This window comes from Pygocentrus nattereri, chromosome 28 (genome assembly GCF_015220715.1).
Source record: "Pygocentrus nattereri isolate fPygNat1 chromosome 28, fPygNat1.pri, whole genome shotgun sequence".
Classification (NCBI taxonomy): domain Eukaryota; kingdom Metazoa; phylum Chordata; class Actinopteri; order Characiformes; family Serrasalmidae; genus Pygocentrus; species Pygocentrus nattereri.
In genome coordinates this window covers 7173006-7200059 of record NC_051238.1, presented here as the reverse complement: position 1 = coordinate 7200059, position 27054 = coordinate 7173006, and the positions used below count along the sequence as shown (strand labels likewise).

The 27054-nt window shown below is 39.2% G+C and overlaps 1 protein-coding gene and 1 long non-coding RNA gene across 5 annotated transcripts in view; one reads left to right on the top strand and one right to left on the bottom strand.

The window, feature by feature from the left end:
- The window catches only part of wdr13 (WD repeat domain 13), a 30905-nt gene extending 4123 nt beyond the window's left edge, over positions 1-26782 (top strand). The window contains exons 1-10 of one of the 4 annotated variants that reach the window (XM_017718187.2): positions 11663-11771; positions 13060-13139; positions 16301-16532; positions 18200-18309; positions 19111-19241; positions 21262-21569; positions 22016-22196; positions 23632-23773; positions 24888-25006; positions 26081-26782. In XM_017718187.2, coding sequence (XP_017573676.1) covers positions 13099-13139; positions 16301-16532; positions 18200-18309; positions 19111-19241; positions 21262-21569; positions 22016-22196; positions 23632-23773; positions 24888-25006; positions 26081-26265 — 1449 coding nt within the window. In that variant the 5' untranslated portion in view covers positions 11663-11771; positions 13060-13098 and the 3' untranslated portion in view covers positions 26266-26782. Of the gene's footprint in view, positions 1-11662; positions 11772-11842; positions 11879-11970; positions 12108-13059; positions 13140-16300; positions 16533-18199; positions 18310-19110; positions 19242-21261; positions 21570-22015; positions 22197-23631; positions 23774-24887; positions 25007-26080 lie in introns of those variants that run through there. The other 3 variants (XM_017718186.2, XM_017718185.2, XM_037535641.1) reach the window with 3 other exon arrangements.
- On the bottom strand, positions 3875-8533 carry LOC119262656. The gene is made up of 4 exons (XR_005129795.1): positions 8295-8533; positions 8102-8133; positions 7656-7725; positions 3875-4544 (listed from the first exon to the last, which is right to left on the bottom strand). It is a non-coding gene; the product is annotated as an uncharacterized LOC119262656 (long non-coding RNA).
- Positions 26783-27054: the final 272 nt, after the last annotated feature.

Sequence of the window (27054 nt, the reverse complement as noted above, 5' to 3'; positions counted from 1 at the left end):
CAATATTTTAGCTATTTTAGTTATGTGGGTGTATGGACTGGTGGCCTGTCCAGGGTGTATCCTGCCTTCCGTCCGATGACCGCTGGGATAGGCTCCAGCACCAACCCCCCCCCCCCCCCCCGCCATCCTAACGGAGAAGCGGCTTAGAAAATGGATGGATGGGTGGACAGTTATGTTGTTCAAAAATATATAGAGAGATTTCACTAACCATGGTCTTCTCAGAGTTAGTCTTTCTTCCCTTTAAATATCCATGCAAGTAGGTTGGGCGATATGACGAAATTGTATCGTTATCATGATAAATGATGTCACCACACGCTTTTTTAGCAGCCAATTTCCTTCGGGATCACTAAAGTGTCTATCTGTCTAAGTGACCAGTGTGACTAATTTGTACACTGCTTGCACGCAAGGCCAAGGGGAACGATTCAAAACCTCAGCGTACAGCCCTCAACCCATATAAATCATTAAAAAAAAACCTCATCAACCTCATATAACACTGTGGCATACATGGCCAGGCTTATAAGCAGGATAAACCAGTTCAGCTTTTACTAATGTAAGGAAATATTTATAATGCCTTGTTAAATATTAACGGCAACAGGAGGTGAACAGTACCTACATCACTGTAGCAGGACAAAATGGTGCCATTTGACATATGCAGACAGACACACGCCTACACAAACACACACACAAACACAGAGGTCATCTGACATGAGAGTGCAGCACTGAAAGAAAAGCAGCAGAGGGAATATGTGCATGTATGTGTGTGTGTTGTGTGCACGTATGTAGGTCTCAGCGGGGATGGCCTGCTTCTTTTCAGGAATCTTAGCACATGACAACACTGGAAACGCCATTGCCCTGATGTTGTGTTTATCTAAATGATTTATGCACCTTGAAACTGTAAGAGCCAGTAATAGAAATATGTACAGCACAAAGAGATCAGAGACTGTCTCAACACCATCCTTCGTGGAAACATTAGCTTCAACCTCACCATGTTCTTCAATAGATCGTGGAAAATGACTGCCTTCACGTAATCTTGACTGTCATAAAAAAGAACAGCAGGCAATACAATACTGTGCAAACATTATTCATTTTTCAGCCTCAGGAAAAAAACAGACAATATATTTAACAGAAAATAACTCAGAAGCCTTAACAACTAAATAGAATATCATTTTCAGTGTTCAGTGTGTCACTCTTCACCTTTATTACAGCTTTCATCGCTTTCAGGAGACTCGCTTTCAGCTTCTCGCAGACCCACCTCCAATGTTCAGTCTTAGAAGTTGGTCGATCATTTTCTGAAGTAATCAACCACATGGAGTGATGTTGAGGTCTGGTCTCTGGGGTAGTCAGTCCATTGCTTCTCTGTTTGATGTGTCCGTCTCCTTTTCTCAAGGAGGGCTTCATGGCAGCTACACGTCCTTTCAGACCCATAGCGCTGAGTTGTTTTCTCACAAGGGATGTGGTAAGGCATTTTATACTGAAGGTCCTGTGAGGTCAGTGATCGCCCACCCTTGTCCTGGAGATCTACCTTTCGGGAGGTTTCACCTCCAACCCACATCTAACACTCCTCTTTTAATTGACCGAGGAAGCATCTGAAGGCAGTAATTAGATTGATCAGGTGGGGTCTGTTAGGGTTGGAGCTGAAGGCTGCAAGAAGGTAGATCCCCAGGAGCAGGGTTGGTGACCACTGATGTACACTGTGATGTCATAATGTATGTGTTTTTGAATGGTTTGGACAAATTACATTAAACAGAGCGCATCATAACATGGTACATTGTGGTGAGAGAGTATAATACAGGTATGCATGTGGCTGACACAGCAACCGCTCATGCACATCCTGTTTTCTCTGCTCTCTCTTACTGCAATTTATGCAAATGCCCTGAGCATTGCCCAGTCAGATTGCTGATACTGCTTTCTTCACACATCTGTAGATGATTATAGTGGTTGAAAAAATGAATGAGAGATTATGCTGACTAAAAATTTGTAGTTTTGAAAATAATATTAGGCTGCATTGAGTCACACAAATTGCCCACTGCAAATATACAAATACACACACACACGTGCGCAGAAAGGACCACCACAGAGCAGTTATTATTTGGGTGGTGGATCATTCTCTGCATTATAGTGACAATGACATGGTGTTGTGTTAGTGTGTGTTGTGCTAGTACAAGTGGATCAGACACAAAAGTTCTGGAGTTTTTTATCACTTTGTCCACTCACTGTCCACTCTACTAGACACTCCTACCCTGTCAGTCCACCTTGTAGATGTAAAGTCAGAGACGACAGCTCATCTGCTGCTGCACAGTTTGTGTTGGTCATCCTCTAGTCCTTCATCAGTGGTCACAGGACGCTGTTGGCTGGATATTTTTGGTTGGTGGACTATTCTCAGTCCAGCAGCACCTCTGTATTTTACTCACACTACTGTGTCACTGCACAGCTGAGAATGGCCCGCCATCCAGGCAGTACCTCCACAGTGGTGGTCCTGTGGGGGTCCTGACCAATCAAATAATGCAGAAAAAAAGATGGATTATCTGTAACTGAACAATTGTTCAGGAGGTGGAGCTGATAAAATGGACAGTGAGTGTAGGTACAAGGCAGACCTAACACAGCAGAGTGTGAGTGTTTATTATTGAGTATTTATCTTAATTTCTTAATAATACAGCTAGGAATATATTTGTTTGGCTTTTTGAGTCTTTTTGATGTCTGGTACGTGTTTATTCACTTCATGGGCATCATTGTGCTAGGAGAGTGTTTGTTCCTTGAGAAAGTTGTATGAGATAAGAAATTGTTTATGGCCATTTCCGAACTATCCTACCAGACACGGTCTGTACCCTGTTCTAGCCATCATTAGGACGACTAAGCTTAACCAATGATGTGTTCAGTTACGTGTCTGAACTAATCCAAGCCTGCGTTACAATGATGAATGAGCAATTTTATGCATAGTTTGTCTAATTTAATTTAAATTACATTTGCATAAACAGATAACCCATGTGTCTGTGTTAGAGGGAGGTTATACCTAACGGCGCACTCTACCCCATCACCTCGCTCATCTCGCCTCTCTGTCTGCTTTTGAGTCTTTGTGTGTGTGTTTATGCCAACACATTGACCTGTTGAGGTGTTTTCTCTCAATTCTGATGCTTTCTCATTAATATGTTTCCTTTATGTGTTTCTTTAACCTGGAAAGCATTTATTTCTGTCAGATTTTAAATTTGTGATCTTCTCCTTTTGTTCTCCTTTCCATCCATTTTAATTCTTTTTAGATGAGTGGGTAAATTACCCAACAGTGTATTTCATAGCGTCATTCTCGATTCTTGTTTTAACCCTTTGAAATGACCAGAGCCCACCAATGCACCCAAAGTTTTATTGTACACTTCTATAATCTCAGAATAGCTCAGCTAGTTTACAATGAAGTCTCTGTAGTTGCTGAATAATAAGCTCTAGTATGTAATAATTCTGGGATTTGGGGTTAAAGGGAACCACCACTGATTTTTTCACAAATTCAGCATAATTCAGTTACTGACATGTACTTAGTTATTTTTAGGTCTTTGATGTGAAATTATTCATTGTAAAGAAACTTACTGACTAAGTTTTCTTTACAGTGGTGGTGAGAAGAACCAGAGGTCAGTAAGTCTTTAACACAAATATAGCCACTTTATTTACTGTCCAAAACCACCAGTGAACCTACACGTGTTTTCTGAGTTTTGTATGGAATATTTATGATGGTAAAATAGTGGTAAATCCGCATAAAACATGTTTTTTGGCAACTATTTTACCTCACAACCCCCTGCATGTACTTATCCTGTACTATTGTAAAACAATGTCTCAGAGATCAGGCAACATATCCATAACATTTCATATAATAACTTTCAGTGATGTGGCTTTTAGAGACATTAAACTTCTCTGATGTCCGGTTCCTATCACCAACACTGAACAATTCTGTTTCTCTTGAATGGACCATTTTTACCAAACCACTCTGAATTACTTTGTTTACATCTCAACCAGTAAATTGTGCAGAAATATTGAAAAAATTGTTGGAATTCTCCTTTAACTGACATTTAGTATAATGTCTAATGCTGGACTGAGCAGAAATCAAGAGTAAGTGATTACAGAATATCGATTAAGGGGATACGTGTTGTGTGATAACTGTATGAAATAATGTTTATTAGATCATAAGTTTGTTTATATACAACACAGTGAGGTAACATCACGTGGGCGGAGTTGAAAAAGAAGGGATGAGGGGTGGGGGTTGGTGAGTGTATGGAATCTCAGGTCATTAGTTCATTCTCCCATCAGCATGGTGAACCAAGAGATCAGGTATTGTGGGACAGAGGGTTTATGATTGGGTTTGTGGTCTCTGACGATTGGAGGCCCGGGCAGATCTGCCTCTGTTAAGGCAATCTGGAGGGTTTGCAATTGGGGGGGGGAGTGGGTGTTCCTCAGCCCTGCCTACCCCGAGGACCTCCATATTTGCGTCTGCATGAGCCCAGGAGTGTCTCCAGAGCCATCTTCACGAAGGCCTGGAAGTTACTGCTTCTCTCCCTTCGGCTGTCCTGCGAGGGGAAGACACACAGACAGATACCTTCATTGGAAACACACGGCGTGTGCAGCCATATTTCTACACCCCCGCATAACACACACCCCCAGCACAGCACTTCCTTAGTCATTCTAACTCTCATTTATGCATCCAAGACATTTTCAACTTCCGCTAATCTTCCACAGCATGACAAATGGGCCTACCCATCCCATAGCAATTTTGAAGGGTTTAGTACTTTTCAGAGCATTTTCATTTCATAACACTAAAATACAGGGAGTGGTGTACCCTGACCTGAATGTTAAAGAAAACACCTACAGATTTAAACCACTGCCTAAGCTCACTTTCTTTTATCTTTTGTCTTAACATTTTGAACAACTGGTGAGGCTTCACTTAAAAATTCGCTTGGTGGAATTGTATTACAAGTAAATAATTTAAATATTACATTTTATAAATTGTAGAATTAACACTGTCAAAAGAAAACAAAAGTGTTGCTGTCAGCATCCACACTGCTTTGTGATCACACCATTGACTCTGGAGGATTTTATTTAATTTCAAACCAAGATTTCATCAAAAAGAGAAAAATAGAGTCTGGCAAATTTCACTTCCTGTGCTGACAGATGTTGGATGTACCACTGCAGTTCTTTGAGTTAATCAGGACTTTTACTTTTACTGCAGTCATTATTTTACTTAAGTAACAATACTTTTGTTTGAGTATGTAGAGGTTACTTTACACATATCTGTTTTTTAACTAAAACTTCCTTATTTAAACAATACTACACATTTTACTGACATTTCTGTGAACTAACAATTCTATAGGTTAGGTTAGCCTTAGATTATAAATTATAGAATTACCTGCATGTACTGGATTTTTAAAACTAAAATAATGTATACTATATTATTTAGTAAGCTATTCAAAACATATTTAAACTGCATGTATTTTAGTTCCTACTAAAGCCTGAGTAGACTGATAAATCAATGTGATCAGTTATTAATCTCAGTGTTACTGAGCTCTGCTAAAGCCTGAGTAGACTGATAAATCAATGTGATCAGTTATTAATCTCAGTGTTACTGAGCTCTGCTAAAGCCTGAGTAGACTGATAAATCAATGTGATCAGTTATTAATCTCAGTGTTACTGAGCTCTGCTAAAGCCTGAGTAGACTGATAAATCAATGTGATCAGTTATTAATCTCAGTGTTACTGAGCTCTGCTAAAGCCTGAGTAGACTGATAAATCAATGTGATCAGTTATTAATCTCAGTGTTACTGAGCTCTGCTAAAGCCTGAGTAGACTGATAAATCAATGTGATCGGTTATTAATCTCAGAGTTACTGAGCTCTGCTAAAGCCTGAGTAGACTGATAAATCAATGTGATCAGTTATTAATCTCAGTGTTACTGAGCTCTGCTAAAGCCTGAGTAGACTGATAAATCAATGTGATCAGTTATTAATCTCAGTGTTACTGAGCTCTGCTAAAGCCTGAGTAGACTGATAAATCAATGTGATCAGTTATTAATCTCAGTGTTACTGAGCTCTGCTAAAGCCTGAGTAGACTGATAAATCAATGTGATGATCAGTTATTATTCTCAGTGTTACTGAGTTCTGCTAAAGCCTGAGTAGACTGATAAATCAATGTGATCAGTTATTAATCTCAGTGTTACTGAGCTCTGCTAAAGCCTGAGTAGACTGATAAATCAATGTGATCAGTTATTAATCTCAGTGTTACTGAGCTCTGCTAAAGCCTGAGTAGACTGATGAATCAATGTGATCAGTTATTAATCTCAGTGTTACTGAGCTCTGCTAAAGCCTGAGTAGACTGATAAATCAATGTGATCAGTTATTAATCTCAGTGTTACTGAGCTCTGCTAAAGCCTGAGTAGACTGATAAATCAGTGTGATGATCAGTTATTAATCTCAGTGTTACTGAGCTCTGCTAAAGCCTGAGTAGACTGATAAATCAATGTGATCAGTTATTAATCTCAGTGTTACTGAGCTCTGCTAAAGCCTGAGTAGACTGATAAATCAATGTGATCAGTTATTAATCTCAGTGTTACTGAGCTCTGCTAAAGCCTGAGTAGACTGATGAATCAATGTGATCAGTTATTAATCTCAGTGTTACTGAGCTCTGCTAAAGCCTGAGTAGACTGATAAATCAATGTGATCAGTTATTAATCTCAGTGTTACTGAGCTCTGCTAAAGCCTGAGTAGACTGATAAATCAATGTGATCAGTTATTAATCTCAGTGTTACTGAGCTCTGCTAAAGCCTGAGTAGACTGATAAATCAATGTGATCAGTTATTAATCTCAGTGTTACTGAGCTCTGCTAAAGCCTGAGTAGACTGATAAATCAATGTGATCAGTTATTAATCTCAGTGTTACTGAGCTCTGCTAAAGTCTGAGTAGACTGATAAATCAATGTGATGATCAGTTATTAATCTCAGTTTTACTGAGCTCTGCTTAAGCTTGAGTAGACTGATAAATCAGTGTGATGATCAGTTATTAATCTCAGTTTTACTGAGCTCTGCTAAAGCCTGAGTAGACTGATAAATCAATGTGATCAGTTATTAATCTCAGCGTTACTGAGCTCTGCTAAAGCCTGAGTAGACTGATGAATCAATGTGATGATCAGTTATTAATCTCAGTTTTACTGAGCTCTGCTAAAGCCTGAGTAGACTGATAAATCAATGTGATGAGCCAGTTATTATCTCATTTGTGGGATAATAAACTAATAACCTCCTTAGTAGTGGACATGTGTGTAATTGATCAATTTAGCATTGGTGTTGTACTGTACTGCTTGAGGGATTGTGGGAGCAGTAATGGACTGAAGCTGGTGGTGGAAAAAAAAAGTTAGAATTTTTGAAACTGAATTTTTGATACTTCAATTAAATGATAATACGTGTAATGAAACCAGAATAAGTACAGGAAGAAAACTTCCAGTAGCAGTGAGGAACTAAGTGAATTAAGTAAAAAAATATTTTCCCCTGCACTTTACCAAGACATCTTTCAAATACAATCACTACTTTTTTTGCCCAACCCTGTGTATGTAAGACCAACAGAACGCTACTAATTAAAAAGTGAGGCCTACTTAAGACCCTCCTCAGCAGGTGTACTGCAGTGCTGTCAATGCTTACCTCCTTGCTTCTTATTGTCATCTCCTTTCTGATCACCTTTCTTCGGCTGCTCCTTAGGACTCTGAGGTTGCTGTGTGAGGGAAAGGAAACAAGTGGGTATTCAGCAGGACCAGAGGGCTCAAAGTACTCAAATAATAAAAGCTTCAACATATTCAAGTGTCATCTTTCTCAGAGCCGTGAAATCATGTTGATGAGAAAGCACACTGAGGTTTCCCTCGCTATATATTGCTCTGCGTAGGGGATGTGTGTATTACATTGGCTGTCCTGTTGACCTTGTAGTAAATCAAAGAGCGTTGAATGACCACCTACAGAAATGTACTTTAGATAACAGCGGGTTCCTGAGTGCCGTGGTGTAAATTTAACACTGTTGAAGCTCATCTCATACAATTTTACTGCGAATATAGTGCGTGGGCTGGGAGGGAAGCTTCACAGGGGCCTATATTTACCTTGGTGGCGGATTTCTTGTCCGACTTGTTACCTGCAAAGAAAGGAAAACATTAGAATAATCTCAAACCCAGCAGGGTTTCATAATGCTTGTATTCAGTAGACACCAACAGTCCTTGATTCAAAATGCAAAAAATGTACAGTTACTTTTCTCATATTCTAAAGTTTGACTCCCCCCCGACTCTCCAAGTGTACCTTTTGTTCCAGGCATGTTGGCTGTGCTCCAAAGTCCTTGCTTGCTTTTTGAAAATGAGGTGCCCGGCCCAAGCTGCTTCGCTCATTTATTGCTGTGGACGGTGAATGGCTCCGTCACCAGGGCCCCTTCGGGAAAGAGCGCTGGGAAAAAGCAAAGAGCCCCGTCAGCTGTGGCGCTCCGCGGCCCTCGAGCGCGTCTCTGCTGAGGTCAGGCGAAACTGCAGGCGCCCGAGTTCCTTTTGTACAGTTAATCCTTTTATTGTTATGAAAATGATGGACGTTTCGCTCTTATTGCTTACATTGTCCAGAACCGTATAACACTGAACAAAGGATCAATTTTCTGAAAAAATAAATTACATTTTAATATGAATGTCATATCACACCACCAGGTCGGCTTGGCCGGAGGCCTTCGGTCGTCTATACTGTTCAGACTATAGCTACATTCTCAGGGAAACATCATGATTTCTTCAAGATTCCATTAGAACAACATTCATTATCCACTATGTAGAGGAGAAAATGCATTGTGTACTAGCTGGAGGAAGCACAGCAAAGCCATAGAACGAGTGAGCAGCTTTTTTTTTTTTATCTGCTAAATTTGCTGAAACAAAGCATGGGCTGATATCTAGAGGAGAGGGAGGGAGAGAGAGAGAGAGAGAGAGAGAGAGAGAGAGAGAGACAGTATCCACTTTTACAAAATAAACCTGACTGGCTTATAATATAGAAGGTTTACCAATTTTTCAGAATGAATGCAGAGCAGAATAGAATACAGTAGAATAAAACAGAGGGAGTAGCGTGTCATGTCCTTCAGATTCAAATTAAAGTAAACAACTAAAAACAATGGCCTAAATTCACCCTAAAACTTTTGAAAAGTTTCAAAATGTTGAGGCTTCACTTAAGAATCAAGGGTGTCTGTTTGGTAACATTATATCACGAATAAAGCTAAAGTAATATGGTGCATTTTACTCGTTATAAATGTTCAATTATGGTGATAAAGTGAAGGTCCTCAAAACCATTTCAAATCTCCAGTGTAGTAGGCATGTCATACAATGAGAGGCTGTGACCACATTTTGTCACTTGGAATCTTTTTGTCTTTCATTTCAGTTCATACTATTAAATAAGCTATTCATGTGCTTATGTGTACCATATGATTTTTAAACATGCAATATGAATAGATTCAGCCATTGATTTGTCTTGGAAATACACACACACACACAGACACACACACACACACAGACACACACACACACATTTCCTAAGCTGCTTCTCCCTCAGGGTCACGGGGGGGGTCCTGGAGCCTATCCCAGCTGTCATTAGGCGGAAGGCAGGAAACACCCTGGACAGGTCGCCAGTCCATCACAGGGCGTCTTGTAAATATATGAAAACCTTTAAAATGCTTTTTTCTTTTTTATACATAAGTATAAAAAAATTATATGCACTTGTTAATTATATACCATATCTATGTACTCAGTCTTTAAGACTGATGCTGGTTCTTCAAGGGTTCTTAAGTAAAGAAAATGGTTATAAATAGAACATTTTTCAAAAGGGCTCTATATAGCACCAAAAAGACTTCTTCTATTGTTACGATGTCAAGCTTGTGGAAGAACCCTTTTGGTACCATATAGAACCCTTTTCAAAAAGCTTCTATATAGAACCATCTACAGCACATTCTTCATCTACGTGAAGAACTCTTTCATGATTTAAAGAACTCTTCAATCATGCAAAGCGTTCTTTGAGTGTTCATGGGTGTATATAGAACCGGTTTCTTTACTAAAGATCCCTTGAAGAACCATCTTTTTGGAGTCTGTAGATTAAACCATACATAGCTATAAGTAGTGACAGTCTGAAAGTTTGATCACCCCAATCAAACTACATTTATCGAATTGCATACATACATTTTGATAAAAACAAAAAAATAGCAAAAATAAATTAACAACACACTTAAATTAGGTTAGATAGAGTCCAATCTCTGTTTATTTGCTATGTGTACCATATTGGATAAAAAATAAAACGTAAAATTGTGGCATATTAAAGTCAAGTCAAGAGGCTTTTATTGTCATTCCATCTATGTACAAGTACACAGTGGAGTGAAATTACATTCCTCCAGGAACATCACGGTGGAACAAGGAACAAAAGTACAAAGTGTGAACGTGCAGACATCGTGTGCAGAAAATAAAAAAACAGGCCACATTTTATGCTATATTTTTTCTAACATGTTAAATTTGGCAAATGAACAGTAACTATGTATTAAATTGTGCAGAAATGTGTTTAATTTGACCAGAAAAGGCCAAAGTGTGTGTATGTGTGTGTGTGTATATATATATATATATATATATATATATATATATATATATATATATGGCATGTAACAGACTAAACAGACAAGACAAGCACACAGACTATTAATAGAATACTAACATCATTTAATATAAAATGAATAAATATTAATTAGCATGTCATAATAAATGATTATACCCTACTTTCTCTTAATGATGAGAAAATAGTAAGTAATTATTATAAGATATTGCACATTCCTACAGTTTGTGTGTGTGTGTGTGTGTGTGTGTGTGTGTGTATATATATATATATATATATATATATATATATACACACACACTGTGCAATATTTTAACATATAGAACAAATATTAACATTATAACATATCATATTAGGAAATCATGTAAGTTCTACCTAGTTCTACCTTGTGAGTTTCTTGAGGTTTCTTTGTAATAGCTGTAATCTTCATCAGAGAACTGACTCCGTTACATAGGGAAGGCCATTTCTACCACTGGGAAAATATGTAGCCATTAAGTAAGTCATCCTATATCACAATTATGTCACTTTCTCACTTACTTTCTCATAATTATGACTTAGCATCTTATTATAATGAGATTCAGATTATCTCATAATAATCTCACAATAATGACTTACTGTGTCATATTTATGACTCGCTTTATTTTGCCTAGAATATTACACATATAATCTGTCTTGGTGAGTCACACATGTATGGCATGTAACAGACTAAACAGACGAGACAAGCTCACAGACTATTAATAGAATATTAATAGAATTTAATATAAAATGAATAAATATTTATTAGCATCTCATAATAATGCCTTTGACTTAATTGTGACTTAGCAGTTCATACTTACTGTATGAGCTCACTGTCTAGTAATTATGACTTAGTATCAAATAAGTGTGCCTTACTTTCTCTTAATGAAGGGAAAATAGTAAGTAGTTATTAGAAGATATTACACTTCACATATTCCTGCAGAAGCTGAAATCCGCTGTTTGTGTAAGGATAATTAAGAGGTTAATAATAACGCACGACTGGTCAGAACTGCTGATCCGAGAACAATGACGCTTGACCGGATCTGTGCGGATGGTATAGGGATCAGCGCGATTCCAGGCGACGGGAAAACGGCGGTCACGTGACTGTATCCGTCCGTCCAGGCAAAATGAGCCGGTGAGGATTTGGAGGTAGGAGCGCTGTACAACAAAATACACATTACAGTAGAAGCCACGCGGTTCAGCAGGAGACACGGGCTCGGCATCGCCTAATGGCGTCAGTTGAAGTAGCTGACACGGTTTGTTTGGCCGGCGCTCCGCTCCGTCACGCTGGGTGTTGCCCATTAGCTCCTGCGCTAACTGCTAGCTGGGTGGTTTCCGTAGCCGAGCAGCTAACTGCCGCCTCGCAGGACGGCTTGTGTTTTTGACCGGGCGGTTTGGGTTTCGGCGATTAGATGAACACATTTTTGCCTTACTTTGTGCAGACAGCGCTGCGTTGACATGAGTCTCTCTCCGGTCTTGTCGAGTGTAGGGAATATCCAGCTTTGGAGCCATAACATTAGCAAGAGCTGCACTAGATAGATGTTCTAGAGCGGTGTTCCTCGGCTCCGGTCCTGGAGAACCACTGCCCTGCACCCATCAGTGCTTTCAGAACTAACCCGCTCATTACCAGCCTGTTACTGAGTTGAAGTGGCAGGAAAAAGCACTGACATGTGCAGGGCGGTGGGCCACTGTTCTGAACTGCTTAAAAAGATGTTTTTATGGGTTCTTGAGTAAAGCAAATGCTGCAAGTAGAACCGTAACACTCAAAGAACCCTTTGCATGATTAAAAGGTTATTTGCACGGTGATGTGGTTCTTCAGATTGATTGAGAGTGTGCAGTATATGGTTCTGTGTATAAACGGTTCGATTTAGCACCAAAAGGGGTTCTGCGATTGTTATGATGGCAAGCTTGGAACAACTGAAAAACCCTTTTCAGAAAGGTTAAATACAGAACCATTGACAGCACATTCTCCATCAGTCTGAAGAACTGTTTTACCTGCATAGGGTTCCTTGAGTTTGTGGCACTATACTACTTTACTAGAGAATCCTTGAAGAACCATCGGTGTATGTAGAACCATTTCACGCTTAAATTGCTCTTTGCATGGTGAAATCGTACATGGTTCTACATAGAAGTAGTTCTACATAGCGCCAGAATGTGTTCTGTCATTGTTATCATATCAAGCTTGTAACAATAGAAGAACAGTGTTGGTGCTGCGTAAAACCTTTTCTATGTAGAACCACATACCTTCTTCATCCATTTCACCATGCAAAGAGCAATTGAAGCATGACATGGTTCTGAGCAGAACCATTTACTAAGGAACCCTTCTAAACAGAACCATTTACTAAGGAACGCTTGAAGAAGCATCTTTGTGTGTAAATATTCTAGATATTCTCGTTTATGTGAGTGTGATATGGTTCTGTTTTTCTCTTTTCTGAAGGGACCTGGCGTGAACCCTGCTGCCCTCAGCTTGTGTGGAATGGCTGCAGTTTGGCAACAAGTGCTGGCAGTGGACGCAAGGTGAGAGCTGATGAGTGCTTATCAGAATGACTGATGCGATTGACAGACACACTACATGTCCAGAAGTATTTAGACACCTGTTTTAATTCGTCACTTCAGTTAGTATAAGGTGGACAGGCTGTTAGTTTCAGAATAACGTATTGCATAATCTCAGTAGAAAAGCATTTACCAGTAGAGTAGAATGGGATGCTCTGGAGAAGCCACACTTAAACCTAAGGTCACCATGCCCAGTGCCAAGCGTGGGCTAGGGGAAGAGCTGGGCGATATGGCGATCACGATAAACCAAATTCATATTGTTCGATACCGATACACATCGCGATAAATTTCAAATCATTATTTCTTTCAGGTTTGAAGGCTGATGTTTGCTCTTGGGTGGTTACTTGTGGTTTTAAACTACCCTTTATGGTCAGAGCATGACAAGCACTCGTCAAACAGTGGAACATTTCACAGATCTGTCATGGGAGAGTGGGAGAAAGTTTCTGATTAATCGTTTTTACCAGATGGGGAAAAACACAGCCGCAGTTTATGTAATAGTCATAATTTAAGAAAGAAAATATCATTTTTAGCTGTCAGGTGACGAGAGCTTGGCTACAAAGGCTAAACAAGTGGCCAATAACAGAGCTAAACTGTTTAATTTCTCAACAATGTCAACTCAAGTGATGGATCACGCTGCCTTACTACTATCACTCCAACCACATCCATGTGAGAGCATATCACAGTATTCAAACACCAGCTCCAGATGAAAGCTGGTTAGGATGTACACAAAGAGGTGAGTTCAATGTAGGTCAGCTCAGCCACGCCACTTAAATTGTCACTCACACTTGATCACAAGAGAACTGATTGCCCGTTGCTCCACTCAAACAGGCAACTCCACGTTTGAGATGTAACTGAAGACTCAGTTACCCCCCCCCCCCTCTCCTGGCGACAGCAGAGAAGTGCCGCTTTCCTTGCGGTAGAAAACACCACCAGGGCTGTCGCTAGAACGTGGAAGAGTGAAAATGGTGTATTACATTGAAAATTTATCGAACCTTTCTTATAAATGTTATATCACAAAAGCCCAACCCTAGCTAGAGGGTTATAAAGCCCCCCAGCATTGGGCTGTGGAGCAGTGGAACTGCATTCTCTGGAGTGATGGAGTTCCATCCAGTAACTTTGACATGAGTTTGTGATCCAGAACTGATCATCTAACATCAGTACCTGACCTCACTGATGCTCTTGTGGCTGAATGCAATCACATCCTTACAGCAGTGTTCCAATATCTAGAATAAAGCCTTCACTGAAGAGTAGAGGCTGCAAATTTCTGTACTATATCCTTACAGGAAAGAAGGACAAACTAATTATTAATCCCCTTCATTTCTGAAGAAGAGAGCAGATGTCTACAAACTTTTGGACATATAGTGTTAAAGTGTGTCTAATTTGTTATGTTTAGTGTAATTACTTTATCATTCATTACTGAATGTCAGGACTTGCTCATTGATAGGCAATGTTACAAGCTTTGAGATTGATGTGACGAGGGATGCAGTGCAACAGGGCACTATTTAATGAAATCACCTATTGCCTTAAGAAGGCTGCAGTCCAGTAATCAGTACGGCTGCCCAGTATGGACAGTTTTGCAATGTTATTACTACATATTCCAATTGCAGTTTATGAGTAACATAATTACCTTATGTTATGTTTTATATCCCTAGTTTATGTTATGTTTGATTCCTTTGCAAACTGGTGTGCATAATAGGGCTGTCACAATTACTCATGAAATTATATCAAATTAAGATTGATCGTTGAATAAAAGCTACCTTCTCGATAAATCTGCAGTGGTGTTTTGACGGATATGACTGTAATACATATTTTAAATTCTCCTACAGAAGCCGAGCCTGATAAATATTTATATACAATTAACGAAGCCTATTTAAATGGCCTGTATCATGAAACATTTCTTTTAAAATGAGATGCTCATACAGTCCATATATAGAAAGTAAGCTGCAAAAAAAAAGTTTTGAATTAATTGTTTTTGTGATGTCACAAAAACCAGCTAGTGCTCTTGTCAGATGCCTGTTGTTGGGCAGTTTAGGCCCACCTATCCATCCTGAAGTTATAGGCAACATTCACATTACAAGCCTCATTGCGTAAATATGATTTTTTGCTCAAATTCGATCTCTCTGGCAGGATGGTTCACACTTGTTTAGGTAAATGATTCAAATATTCATTGATGTGAGTGAACTGGTGTCCTGAAATGACCCTCATGTGCACGTCCTAGTCAGTAAAGTCACGTGAATGAATCCCATGCATCATCAGCACAAACTGATGAGCAGAACAAGCTTCATTGAGAAGATCATTAACTCTGATCAGCTCTCAGCTTCATTATTAGAGTGAGACGAAGGAGAAAAAGGTGAGATGAGCTGCTTTTCCACCGTTTACAGGCTTTAACTTCTGTTCGGTGCTGCTCCCTGGTAATTCTAAACTGCCGCACGTGCAGTAAAAAAAGCACATGAATTCCGATCTGAGCGTCACGTTTAGGTCACAGAGCCACAAATCGGATATGTATCTGATATAGGACCACACATGAAAGTGGCTCAGATCAGATTTGAAAAGATCAGATTTGTGTCCACACAGCCCTGAAAACATCAGATCTGAGTCATGTTAGGGCAAAAATCAGATTTATGCCATTTCAACATGCTAATGTGAACGTAGCCATAACGAATGTATTAGACTGCTGTTTTAGAATGCATGAGGCACAAAACAAGGCAGCCAATGAACAGAGTTCAGTCTTAAAGGCACAGTAACAAAAAAAGCCTGTTTAATTCTAAGGGATGAAGAGAGCCTGGAGAACGGTCACGTAGAAATCAGTGTAGGATATGGGTGCTTTAAAGTCCTGAAAGTTTTGAATATTTGAAAGACTATGCATATATATTAATACTTAAATTAATTTTGTTATTGATTTCTTTATCGTTTGGCCCTTTTCACACTGTTATCTTTTCCGATAACTATCAAAAGAACCGACAGAGTACTCATATAGTCTGTAGTGACAGCCCTATTGTGCGCTGGTTAAATTTGAGTTCTGTTTAAGTTGTTAGTTTTCATCTCTCCATTCTCTCTCTCTTTCTCTCTGTGTGTTCTCTGTCTCCGTGTGTTCTTTGTCTCTGTCTCGTGCTCCCTCGCCTCAGGTACAATGCTTACCGCACGCCTACGTTCCCCCAGTTCCGCACGCAGTACATCCGCCGGCGCAGCCAGCTGCTCCGCGAGAACGCCAAGTGTGGCTTTGAGCCGGGGCTGCGCAGGCAGTACCTGCGTCTGCGCAGCCAGCTGCTCGCCCTGCGATACGGGCCGCTGTCAGAGCAGAGCAGCTTCAGAGCCAGCAGTGTGCGCAGCTCCCGCACCACACTGGACCGCATGGAGGTTAGCGCCAGGCTGCAGAGAGACAGATGGAGGAATAGACAGATGGAAAACAGAAAGCATTCCCTTATGAGAGCATTGATATTGCGCTTATCAGAAGAAATACAATTGACTAGGGGTGTGATGATACAAATGTTGAAGATTAATACAGCCTTGATTATGAGCTCAAGATTAGATTCGGTTTTTGATATGGAATATGAAATGTTTACGTTAAAAGATGAAAGCTGTAAACAATAGAAAAACAGAACCATCTCATATAAAGTCTTACAACACATTGTAGCATGATTCGCCTCGTATAAAACCTCACACAAAATACAAAAACTTAAACCGCCTCTTATAATAATAATAACCACCTGATATAGGAATATTGTAAACATCAACGTTTACATTCAGCAAGTACAAATGCTCAAAATCTACTTTTGAGCCTGACATTCAACATTAATAGTAATGAATGTTGGTAAACACTACTGTTCAAACATTTTGCATCACTTGACAAATTAATAATTGTTATTTTATTCAAATTTAACTACAATGTAGATTAAAATACTACAATCTAGACACCAGAATGTATTTTAAGATGTTTTTTTATTTCATATTTTGACATTTTGGGGACACCATAGAGTTATGAGAAATAATATTTTGTAAATATTTATTTCAATTACTTCTTGATATAAGGTATTCTGGATTTATCTAAATTTATTTAATTTTTTATTTATTTAGTTTCATTCTCAATGTTCTGCAGGGCTCTCAGACAGTTTGGTGGCCCTCACAGCTCTGTTCGTCAGTCTTGACCCATTAAACGTTTCTGTTTTTTAGTAATAGAATAGCAGTAACAGCATCCTGATAGTATAATTGTTATCATTTTAAACATTTTTATTAAAAATCAGTGATCTCAGATATTTGAATTATGATTTTAGACTTGTTAACATTAGTTTATATCATCACTTTCGAACTGAAATATCACAGAATTGATGAGATTGAAATCTCACAAAGGCACAATTAAAATATGCTAAATCTACTGACACTAAACATATCATAAAAATGCCAGATGAAAGTTCCTCGGTAGGGAAGTTATATTTCAAACAGTATTTTATTATTAATTTTTTTGATACTGTATTAACATCATTGCTTCCAATTAACTTGCACTCTATCCAGGAGAACTGCCAGCGAATCAGGAGCTTGGTGTTGAGGCAGTGAATTTGAAGCTTAGATGTTTGGTCAGCCCCCTCACAAACCCCCTGTGCATGCGCACTGATTTGATATGGAGGCTTTTGTTCTGCACTAAAGACTGTGCTTATCTCATCTGTGATTGTGCAGTTATTATTCTGCGCTTTGATGAATTGCATGTGAACTGTGTTGTGTGTGTTTCGCAGTTTGGTGGTCTCTGAAACTGGTGTGATCAGTGTGCATGGCTTGTACTTGTTAACGTAGACTTGCCCACCAGATCAACTCTCCGAGTTCCTCTCTCCATCTTTCTTCTCTCCTTCCACCTCTTCCATCACCTCTCTTTTTCTCTTTATTTTTATTTTCTCCCACCTTTTTTCTGTCTCTTTTTCTGTCCCAATACTTTTCTTCCCTTGTTTCCTTTCTCACCCCCCCCCCATCTCCTTTTATCTTCTTTCTTTTCCTTCCATCTTCCACTCCTTCCTTCCCCTCTCTCTCTGTACCAGGACTTTGAGGAGGACCCCCGTGCTCAGGGTGCTCGAGGTCATCGGCGGTCAGTGAGTCGTGGTTCTTACCAGCTGCAGGCCCAAATGAACAGAGCGGTGTACGAGGAGAGGTACATAGCTGATCACCAGCTTCTGAATGAGACATATACACGTTTCGTATCACCACAGTTTTTAAAAAAAAATGTATTTCCACTTTTGTTGTTCCATTTTATTTTTCAAAATAAGTCATTTAAAATAATTAATAACAAAATAAATTATTTTACTATTGTTTTTAGTGTTCTTATATATATATATATATTTTTTTTTTTTTCTAATATTATATTAAGATTATATTTGGTGAATGGAGGAACAGCAAAGTAAGAATATTTCATTGTACAGTGTAACTGCCTGTTTTGCTGTGCATATGACAGTAAAACTCTTGAATTTTTAATCTTGAAAATAATTTAAAAACAGTGGTTCTCCTTGGCATTGTGTGAAGGTTTAATGATGACTGGACCAATAGAAATGCTCCACAATCACTTGAAATAGAACCTCTTTATGTTAACTTACATTGAAAGTTGAGAAAACGTACCATTTTGGAGAAACTTGTTTGCCCCCATCCCAACTTTTTTGGAAATGGGGTTGTAGTAATACTAAGAAGTACTTGTGAATTGAAGCATCAATAGACACTAAATGGTAGTATATTTAGAACAAGAAGAAGTTATTAAGTGATATTAAATATGCTGTAATTATCTACTATTGCCCTCTGTTTCAGTGTCTTTAAAACCTGCAGACCTTACTGTGTTTGCTTGCTCCTGGGACATACCAGTGGTTGTCTAAGGGGCCGGTTTCATTAAAGAAATGCCTTATACAAACCTTCTTTAACTCTCTGTGCAGCTGCTACTGTGATTTTTTTATTTTTTATTTTTCAGGCCTCCGGGCAGCCTGGTGCCCACTTCTGTGGCAGAGGCGAGTCGTGCTATGGCAGGTGACACCACTCTCAGTGAGAATTATGCCTTCGCTGGCATGCACCACATCTTCGACCAACATGTCGACTCAGCTGGTGAGAGCACTAAATCAGAGGTGTAAATCTTTCTCAGGGCCTTTTCTGCGAAGTGCTGCATGCTTTTATTTTTTTTTTTTCAGCTCCATTAGTTTGTAATAAGTACGTTGAACCCAATTGATTGAATGCGTGTTTCATGATCTTATAGACACTTTGATCTAAAGCCTAATGTTCAAAGGAAGAGTTTGACAGAAAATCAAATGTACACAATTTTCCTCTTACCTGAGATGCATTCGATCGGCCAAAACATGGTTGGTGTCCAACTCTTGCCTCTTTAGTTTAGCACTAGAGCTACAAGGTTGATATTGTTAAGAAACACTAGAAATCAATAGTCACCCAAATCTGCTGTAAGTACATCTCCAGAAACCTCTCGGCTCGCTCCACTGTATCCAAGTCTTTATTAATGTTGCACAGATTTGTCAGGATTAGGACACTGCATGACTTACTGTGAGCTATAAAAATGAACAAAACATTACAGCATAGCTAAATGCAGCAGGCAGTTGCTTTAGACAACAGGTATTTTGTGTCAAATTTGATTGGGAGAATTAGACTCCCTTTTACATTCATGCGCATCATACAGATGCTAGGTTACATTTATGAGTTCTGTTTTTATTTCTTTGTATATTCATATATCTAAAGAAAGTTAAAGATTAAGTTGTTTTTAAATAGAAACCACAGAAGTTCTGTAATCTGTGCTGTCTGTAACTGTATGACTGTGTGGCATGCATGCTTGCGAAGATGAGTCAGAATTCAGCATCTGTCATCTAAAATAGTTCAACAATCAGCTACATGGTGAAGTTTTGTTCATTTTTTAGTTTATAGTAAGTCATACTGTGTCCTAAACTTTAATGAAGAGCTAGATGCGGTTTGGATGAGTTGAGAGACGTTTTGGGCATGCGTTAACAGAAAAGATTTGGATGGCTATTGTTAGTAAGCAGTGCTACACACTTAAGAACCCCTGAAGATCTTTTTAGTAAAGAAAACGGCTCTATATAGAACCATGAAGAATCAAAAAGCCCTTTGCATGATTGACAGGTTCTTTACACAGTGAAATGGTTCTTCAGATCAATGGAAAATGTGCAATAGATGGTTTTGTATAGAATCTTTTTGAAAATGGTGCTATATAGAACCCTTTTTCATAAAGTATTATGTAGAACTATACAGAAGGCTTATCCATTAGTCTAAAGAACCGTTTTGCAAAGGACCCCTTAATCATGTAAAGGGTTTATTGATTGTTAATGGTTCTATATAGAATCATTTTCTTTACTAAAGAACTCTTGAAGAACTGTCTTGTTTAAGTGTGTGGCTTTATAGCCTTATCCTGTGCTAAGTTAAAGAACCAAAGTTCAGGCACCAGACAGGTACAGGCCGATTGACTACACGTGGAAATGTGTTGAAAATTGTGTAAATTCATCCCCCCCACAATCAATTCTTCAGAATATGAATTTGATTCTATAGTTTAGTGCTGCATTTATGAGGCTAAAATTGTTAACAAAGACTAGAAGTCAGTTTTCACAAATCTTTACTGGAAATACATCCCCAAAACTTTACATGCAATATTTTTTTAAAGACAAATTAAAACATAACGTTGGTATCTGTGTATAAATTTATTTCCAAAACAAACATTTCAAATGTAAAACTTATTTTTTAAATGCGCTTCAAGAAGTAGTTTTCTGGGACCAACAAAGTCTCCATTATATGTGGAGCTTCTTCAAGCCTCCTGGAACAGCATCCCAGGTGCCTCTTCATAAAGCTGCTTGAAAGGATGGCAGGAGTGTGCAAAGCTGCGTCAAGCCAACAGGGGGATACCTGAAGAAAAGAAAAGAAAGATAAACTCATGTGCAGTATTCCACAATTGTAATAGATTCACTGCTACTCTATGGAAAATAGAAAAGAAGGAATCCCCTTCCTTTGGTTGGTGTTTCCAGACTCTTTTAAGTTATGTGTGCTAAGCTTTACATCAAAGGTCGATATTTTTGTCCACTCACTCTTATCCTCTGTGACTGTTTTGTGTCCTCAGTTCCTCGGCTACAGTTTGCCAATGACGACAAGCATCTCCTTGCTTGCTGCTCGTTGGACGGCACCTTATCAATCATGACTCTGTCCCCATCCCCGCCGACTGTAAAGGTGACGCTGAAAGGACATGCAGGGCCTGTGACTGACTTCGCCTGGTCGCTTAGCAACGACATCATTGTGTCCACATCACAGGACGGCACATTACGCATCTGGAACACAGAGGATGGACGCTGCATCCGTGAAGTGGTCGATCCAGAGGCCAGCGAGCTGCTCTGCTGCACATTCCAGCCCATGAACAACAACCTCACTGTGGTGAGTGCTGCTAGTGAATAGGGGTAGTTATAATATTATTCATTCAAATATGTGCTAATATTATGGCCAGACTAAAAAATGTGTAGGATTACTTTGCAATACAAAGATGAAAGATGCATGGTGTAGTGTTTTTATTGTCTATGGTCCTCCACAATTTGTTTTAAGGGTTTATGGTACACGGTGCCTTTCTTTGCTAAAGAATCGTAACCAAAACAAAAGGTTGTGAATTCATCGTGCCCATTTTTGGAGCCAAGGGTCTAAGCGGATTGATTATTCCCATAGAGAAATCCAAGTCATGCCGCCAAAGGCTTTGTACGAGTTACTGTTTTCTGTTTGTTAAGCAGCCGTTTCACACTGCAGTTCAAAACATCGAACCTGTGGTATTTGGTTTAAGTTGAATAAGGTTTTGCTGCAGAATATATACATCTCTTCCTTCTTATTTAAAGGTTGGCAACAGTAAACACCTGCTGCAGGTGGTGAACATCTCTACAGGGAAGAAAGTAAAGGGAGGCTCCAGTAAACTGACTGGTCGGGTGCTGTCTCTCTCGTTTGATGCTCCAGGAAGAATCCTGTGGGCAGGGGATGATAGAGGGAGCATCTTCTCCTTCCTCTTTGACATGGCTACAGGTAGTGAGATGCAGATCTTCTAGAAAAAGAATTAGTGCTGGAAAGACTGAGTAGTTCTCAAATAGCATGTACAGTAGTGCTGTATGTGAAGTTGTATGCAAAAGTTTGGGCACACCTAGCCAAATTATCTATATTTTTACATTTTTTTAATTGAAAAGAGTTAAAAATAATCTCTGCAGCAATCTTTTTTCTGCAAATGTTGGTACAGTTACTTTATATTTGATTTCCTTAAAAATACGAAAAAAAATAGTACATGCAAAAGTTTGGGCACCCTTCCTGTTATAAAGTTTCAGAACATTAACAACATATTAGGCCTTAATTAATTCATTAGAACTGGTTAGGCAGGTCAAGAATTGACAATGTTAGAGGCTATAAAAAGACACTTCAGACAGTGGTTTCCGTTTCAGTGGTTAAGAGGACTTGAAGAAGTCACGGCAAGATATTGGAAGACCAAGAAAACTCTTAGATAGAACTGCTCGTCTGTTGGCCAGAATAGCAAAGCAAAACCCCCTCATGACAGCAAAGGAGTAGTGCATTTAGCTGATGCAGAAGTGGTGGTGCTCCATTCTACTGTGCCACTTTGCTTGCACAAACATTGACTGGAAGGAAGAGGCACCAGAAGGAAGCCTTACCTGTGACCTCATCACAAAAGAATGCAAAACGGCTTCTAGATGGGCATTTTGGATACAAGTGTGGTGGATGGATGAAGTAGAAGCAGCAAGTAGCAGCATTTGATAAAACCATAGGAGTGAATCTGTTATGCTTTGCGGTTGCATGGAAGCCAATATCACAAAAAAAACTGCATGGGTAGTTGGAAGTAAGGATTCCACAAAAACATCAACGATTCTGGAAGCAAATGTGACACAGTACATAAATAAACTGAAGCTGAAAAGATGCTGGTGTGTACAAAACGGCAGTGAACTAAAACAAACCTTAAAATCCACCATGAACTCCTCCGGCAAATGTAAGCTGAAACTTTTTGAACGTCCCTCAAAATCCACTGATTTGAACGTTGAACATTGAGAATCTGTAGATAAATCTCAAACATGCTGTGCCTGCAAGACACTCCAAGAATACTGCAGAGCTCAGAGTGTTCTGCAAAGAAAAAACAAGAACAGAAAGACTCCTAGCTGGCTACAAAAAGCTGCAAGCTGAGATATACCAAGTATAGGCATTGTACAACGTCCAAACTTCTATACATGCCGCAAATCCTTTTTTTTAAGTTAAGCAAATAGAAAAAACTATGGATTTACCTTTGCAGGTATTTCATTGTTATAAATAGGTGGCTGCAGTGGTTGTGTCTTCTTCTTTTCGCTTGATGTCTAAACGTTTGCATACGACAGCATGTGGTATTGGATTGTATTCGTACTGTCCAGTACTTCAGCAGTATGAAGGAAAGAGTTGTGCCTGTCCTGAGATTGAGTTCATTGCTCAGGGAAGCTGACCAAAGCCAAGAGGCTGGTGGTGAGTGAGGGAAGCTCCATCTCCAGCATCTCTGCCCGTTCCTGGATCAGCCGAGAGGCTCGGGACCCTTCTTTGCTTATCAATGCCTGCATCAACAAACTGCTGCTCTACAGGTGTGAACTCGCATACATTTACTGCGTTCATGACAACCCAAAACATCCTACTTCCTACTTTGAAGTGTTCATGCAACTGCTTGAGGCAAAAAATAAATGCCTATAATTAGCTAGCACGTGTTTGGCTGCTGTAGGCATATAAAAGGCCCTTAAAAAGCTTTTACGCTAGAATTGAGGAGTTCGTTAGTGCTTCGTTTATTTTAAGAGTGGATGTAGACTGACAATTCTCCATTAATAGAGCTGAACTACACAAAAGTGCAGTTTTATCAAAGGTATTGCACAAAACAATTTAACCTTACAAATATCAGAGTGTTCTCTTGCATTATGGATAGAGACAGCTTGCTTGTCATACACCGATAAAACCACAGAAGGCTGGGAGAACTTGGAGCACCTTGTTTCTGGTGTTTTACGTATATTATTGTTTTAAAGCTCTTTAGATTTTGAAACTTGAAACAGAAATGATACTGTTGCCAGTACACACTAAAATAGGTTTTAAAGGGCCCATATCATGAAAAAAACATATTTTTTTGGAATAAAAGTTAGTTAATAAGAGTTAGATGCAGTGTAAATATTGTTATGGTTTAATATGTACCGTTCACTCTCCTGTCCATGCAAGCCATGAATGGAAACAAAGCTGCAAATCAGAACGTAACTTATTTACATATATTAGTCTAAAAGACACAGTAACAAAAACACTGTGTTTAATTCTAAGGGATAAATAAGAGGTTAGCAAAATAAACCCATGCAAAAGTGGACTTCAAGGGGAAAAAAAATCAAATTCAAGAAAAATGTAGGATATGAGCACTTTAAATCAGTGGTTCACAGGCCGGTCCTCAGGATCCCCCAGACGGTCCACATTTTTCTTTTATCCCTCTGTTTTGGAATTAGATTGGAGCAAAAATGTGGACCGGCTGGAGTTTCTCAGGACTGGTTTGAGACCCACTGCTGTAAATATGTTTAAATGTATGAAAATGCATATAAATCTGCATCTATTCAGTGGTTAAATGAGCGTGGCCATCTTAGTCTACATGATGCCAAAGTTTTAGTGTCTTTTAAAGCAAAATGAGAAATTGTGGTGTGGCAATTGTTGATGAATGTTGTTGCACCTCTGCAGGGTTGTGGATAATGAAGGCACCCTGCAGCTGAAGAGGAGCTTCCCCATCCAGCATAGCTCCCAGCCTCTCCATAGCATCTTCTGTCCACTCATGTCCTTCAGGCAGGGAGCCTGTGTTGGTAAGACCAGCTGATCAAAGCTTTGCATGAAAATACTAATTTCATCAAGAGCTTTGTTTCATTATTGTGTTAAAGTCAGCTTTTTCTTTTAATACAAAAGGTGATGGTGATTTTTGCTCTACAGTCTTGCTCTTCCATATCTTGTCTCTTGGTGCTATCACACATTTGATCTCGCTGCTGCTAAGACCTGAAGTTGCATATGAACCAGGAAAGCTCTTTCAACTGTATCACTTGCTTGTTATTATATCTTTTAAGACTGATGTAAATGAGCTCAGCGCTGATAGGCTGCCCTTTGTTGTGCCTCGTTCAAGTAGCAGTCCTTATAACTTCAGCATGGATTGATGAATCCAGACTGTTGTATGTTAAATACGCAGATATACTGTGTGTAAACGCATTTGTTTTTTGTGATATCACAGCAGCAATGACTTTAAAACAGTGGACTGTGAAGTGGGGAGTAAATGTTACATTTTGAAAATTTAAAGGGCACAGAAAAGCTTTGATGTAGTGTTTTATTATAAAAAATTGCTGAAGTTTCAAAAATCCATATTTGGAGAATTTTTATTTTTATTTTTGCAGCTTACTTTCCATATATTGAATTTGTTTTTGAGATGTCATAAAGAAACGTTTACATATATGTACATATTCTGCATTTTAGCCCAAAATAATTATAATTAAACAACCTGTTTGATTCTAAGGGATATAAAGATTGAAAATTAATTTAGTGTATAAAACCATGCACACATCAATGCACACAAAATGCAAGATAAATGTAGGGCATGTGCCCTTTTACAGTGTTTGGATATTACATCAATCTTTTCTGTTTGGGGGGGAAAAGTGAGATATGCAGTTTAAATTCAATATAAACTGCACAAAATTAAAATCTACTGAGCATCCATGAGGTTTGAGTAACTTACCTGGCTACTCCAAATAAAAAAAGTAAGACTGAAATCATCTCGTATTTTGACTTTTGACAAATGTCTTCTGGTTAATTAAGCTTGTTTCATGATCTATACCATGTGTTTGCGTCACCTGTGCTCGGTCAGTTAATGTGTTTAATACTCTGCCCTGTTTCAGTGACCGGCAGTGAAGATGCTTGTGTCTATTTCTTCGACGTGGAGCGCAACACTAAGGCCATCGTAAACAAGCTGCAGGGTCACAGCGGCCCTGTGCTGGATGTCAGCTTCAACTGTGACGAGAGCCTGCTGGCCTCATCTGATGCAACGGGCATGGTCATCATCTGGAGACGTGAGCAGAAGTAACCACAGCGACACCACACTTCCACGGCCCCAGCAACAGCAGCTTCAGTGCTTGTCACTTCCAGTCGTGTGCAATTGACAATTTATAACCCTGCTGTAAAGAACGCTGACAGAGGGTCCAGGCAGATTCACTGTGTCTGGTCTTGTGACGCTGTTCAAAATGAGGTGGAGCTATTTGTTTGTCTGATGCCAGAAAGTTTCACATATCCTGTCACCCTTGTGCGACGTTGTTAGTTAGAGTGTTGCGCTTGCTTGAGACTATGTGAGAAAATACATCAGTGCTTTACAGTCAAAATGTATACATTAAGTTAATGGCCTAACAAAGGAGAGGGTTATTTAATAATGGTATGCTATGGATAATGTGATGTGTATGTGTGTGTATGTATTTGCTAGGAAGTCATTGCTGGAGTGAGTTAGTGTCATTGAATGTTTTAATATGGATGAGGTCAACTGGCTTACATGACAACACTACTGTATTTATGCCTTGTTAAAAAGTAATAAATTACATCACATTCACTGAGTTTGTTCTCTATTATATCTACGAGTGTGGGTAAGGGTGGGATGGGGGGGGTATTATATATACTTACATTCCAAAGGAAAACAGGAACAGCCTAGCAGCACCTTAGCAACCCCCTGGGATATCATTGCTACACAATAGCAACCGCCTGGGATACTACTGGAACAGCCTAGCGACACCTTAGCCATAATAGAAAAACCATAGCAACACCTTAGTAACCAATTTGGATATCATAGAAAGTGCACTGCAGCAAACATGTTGGATACCATAGCTAT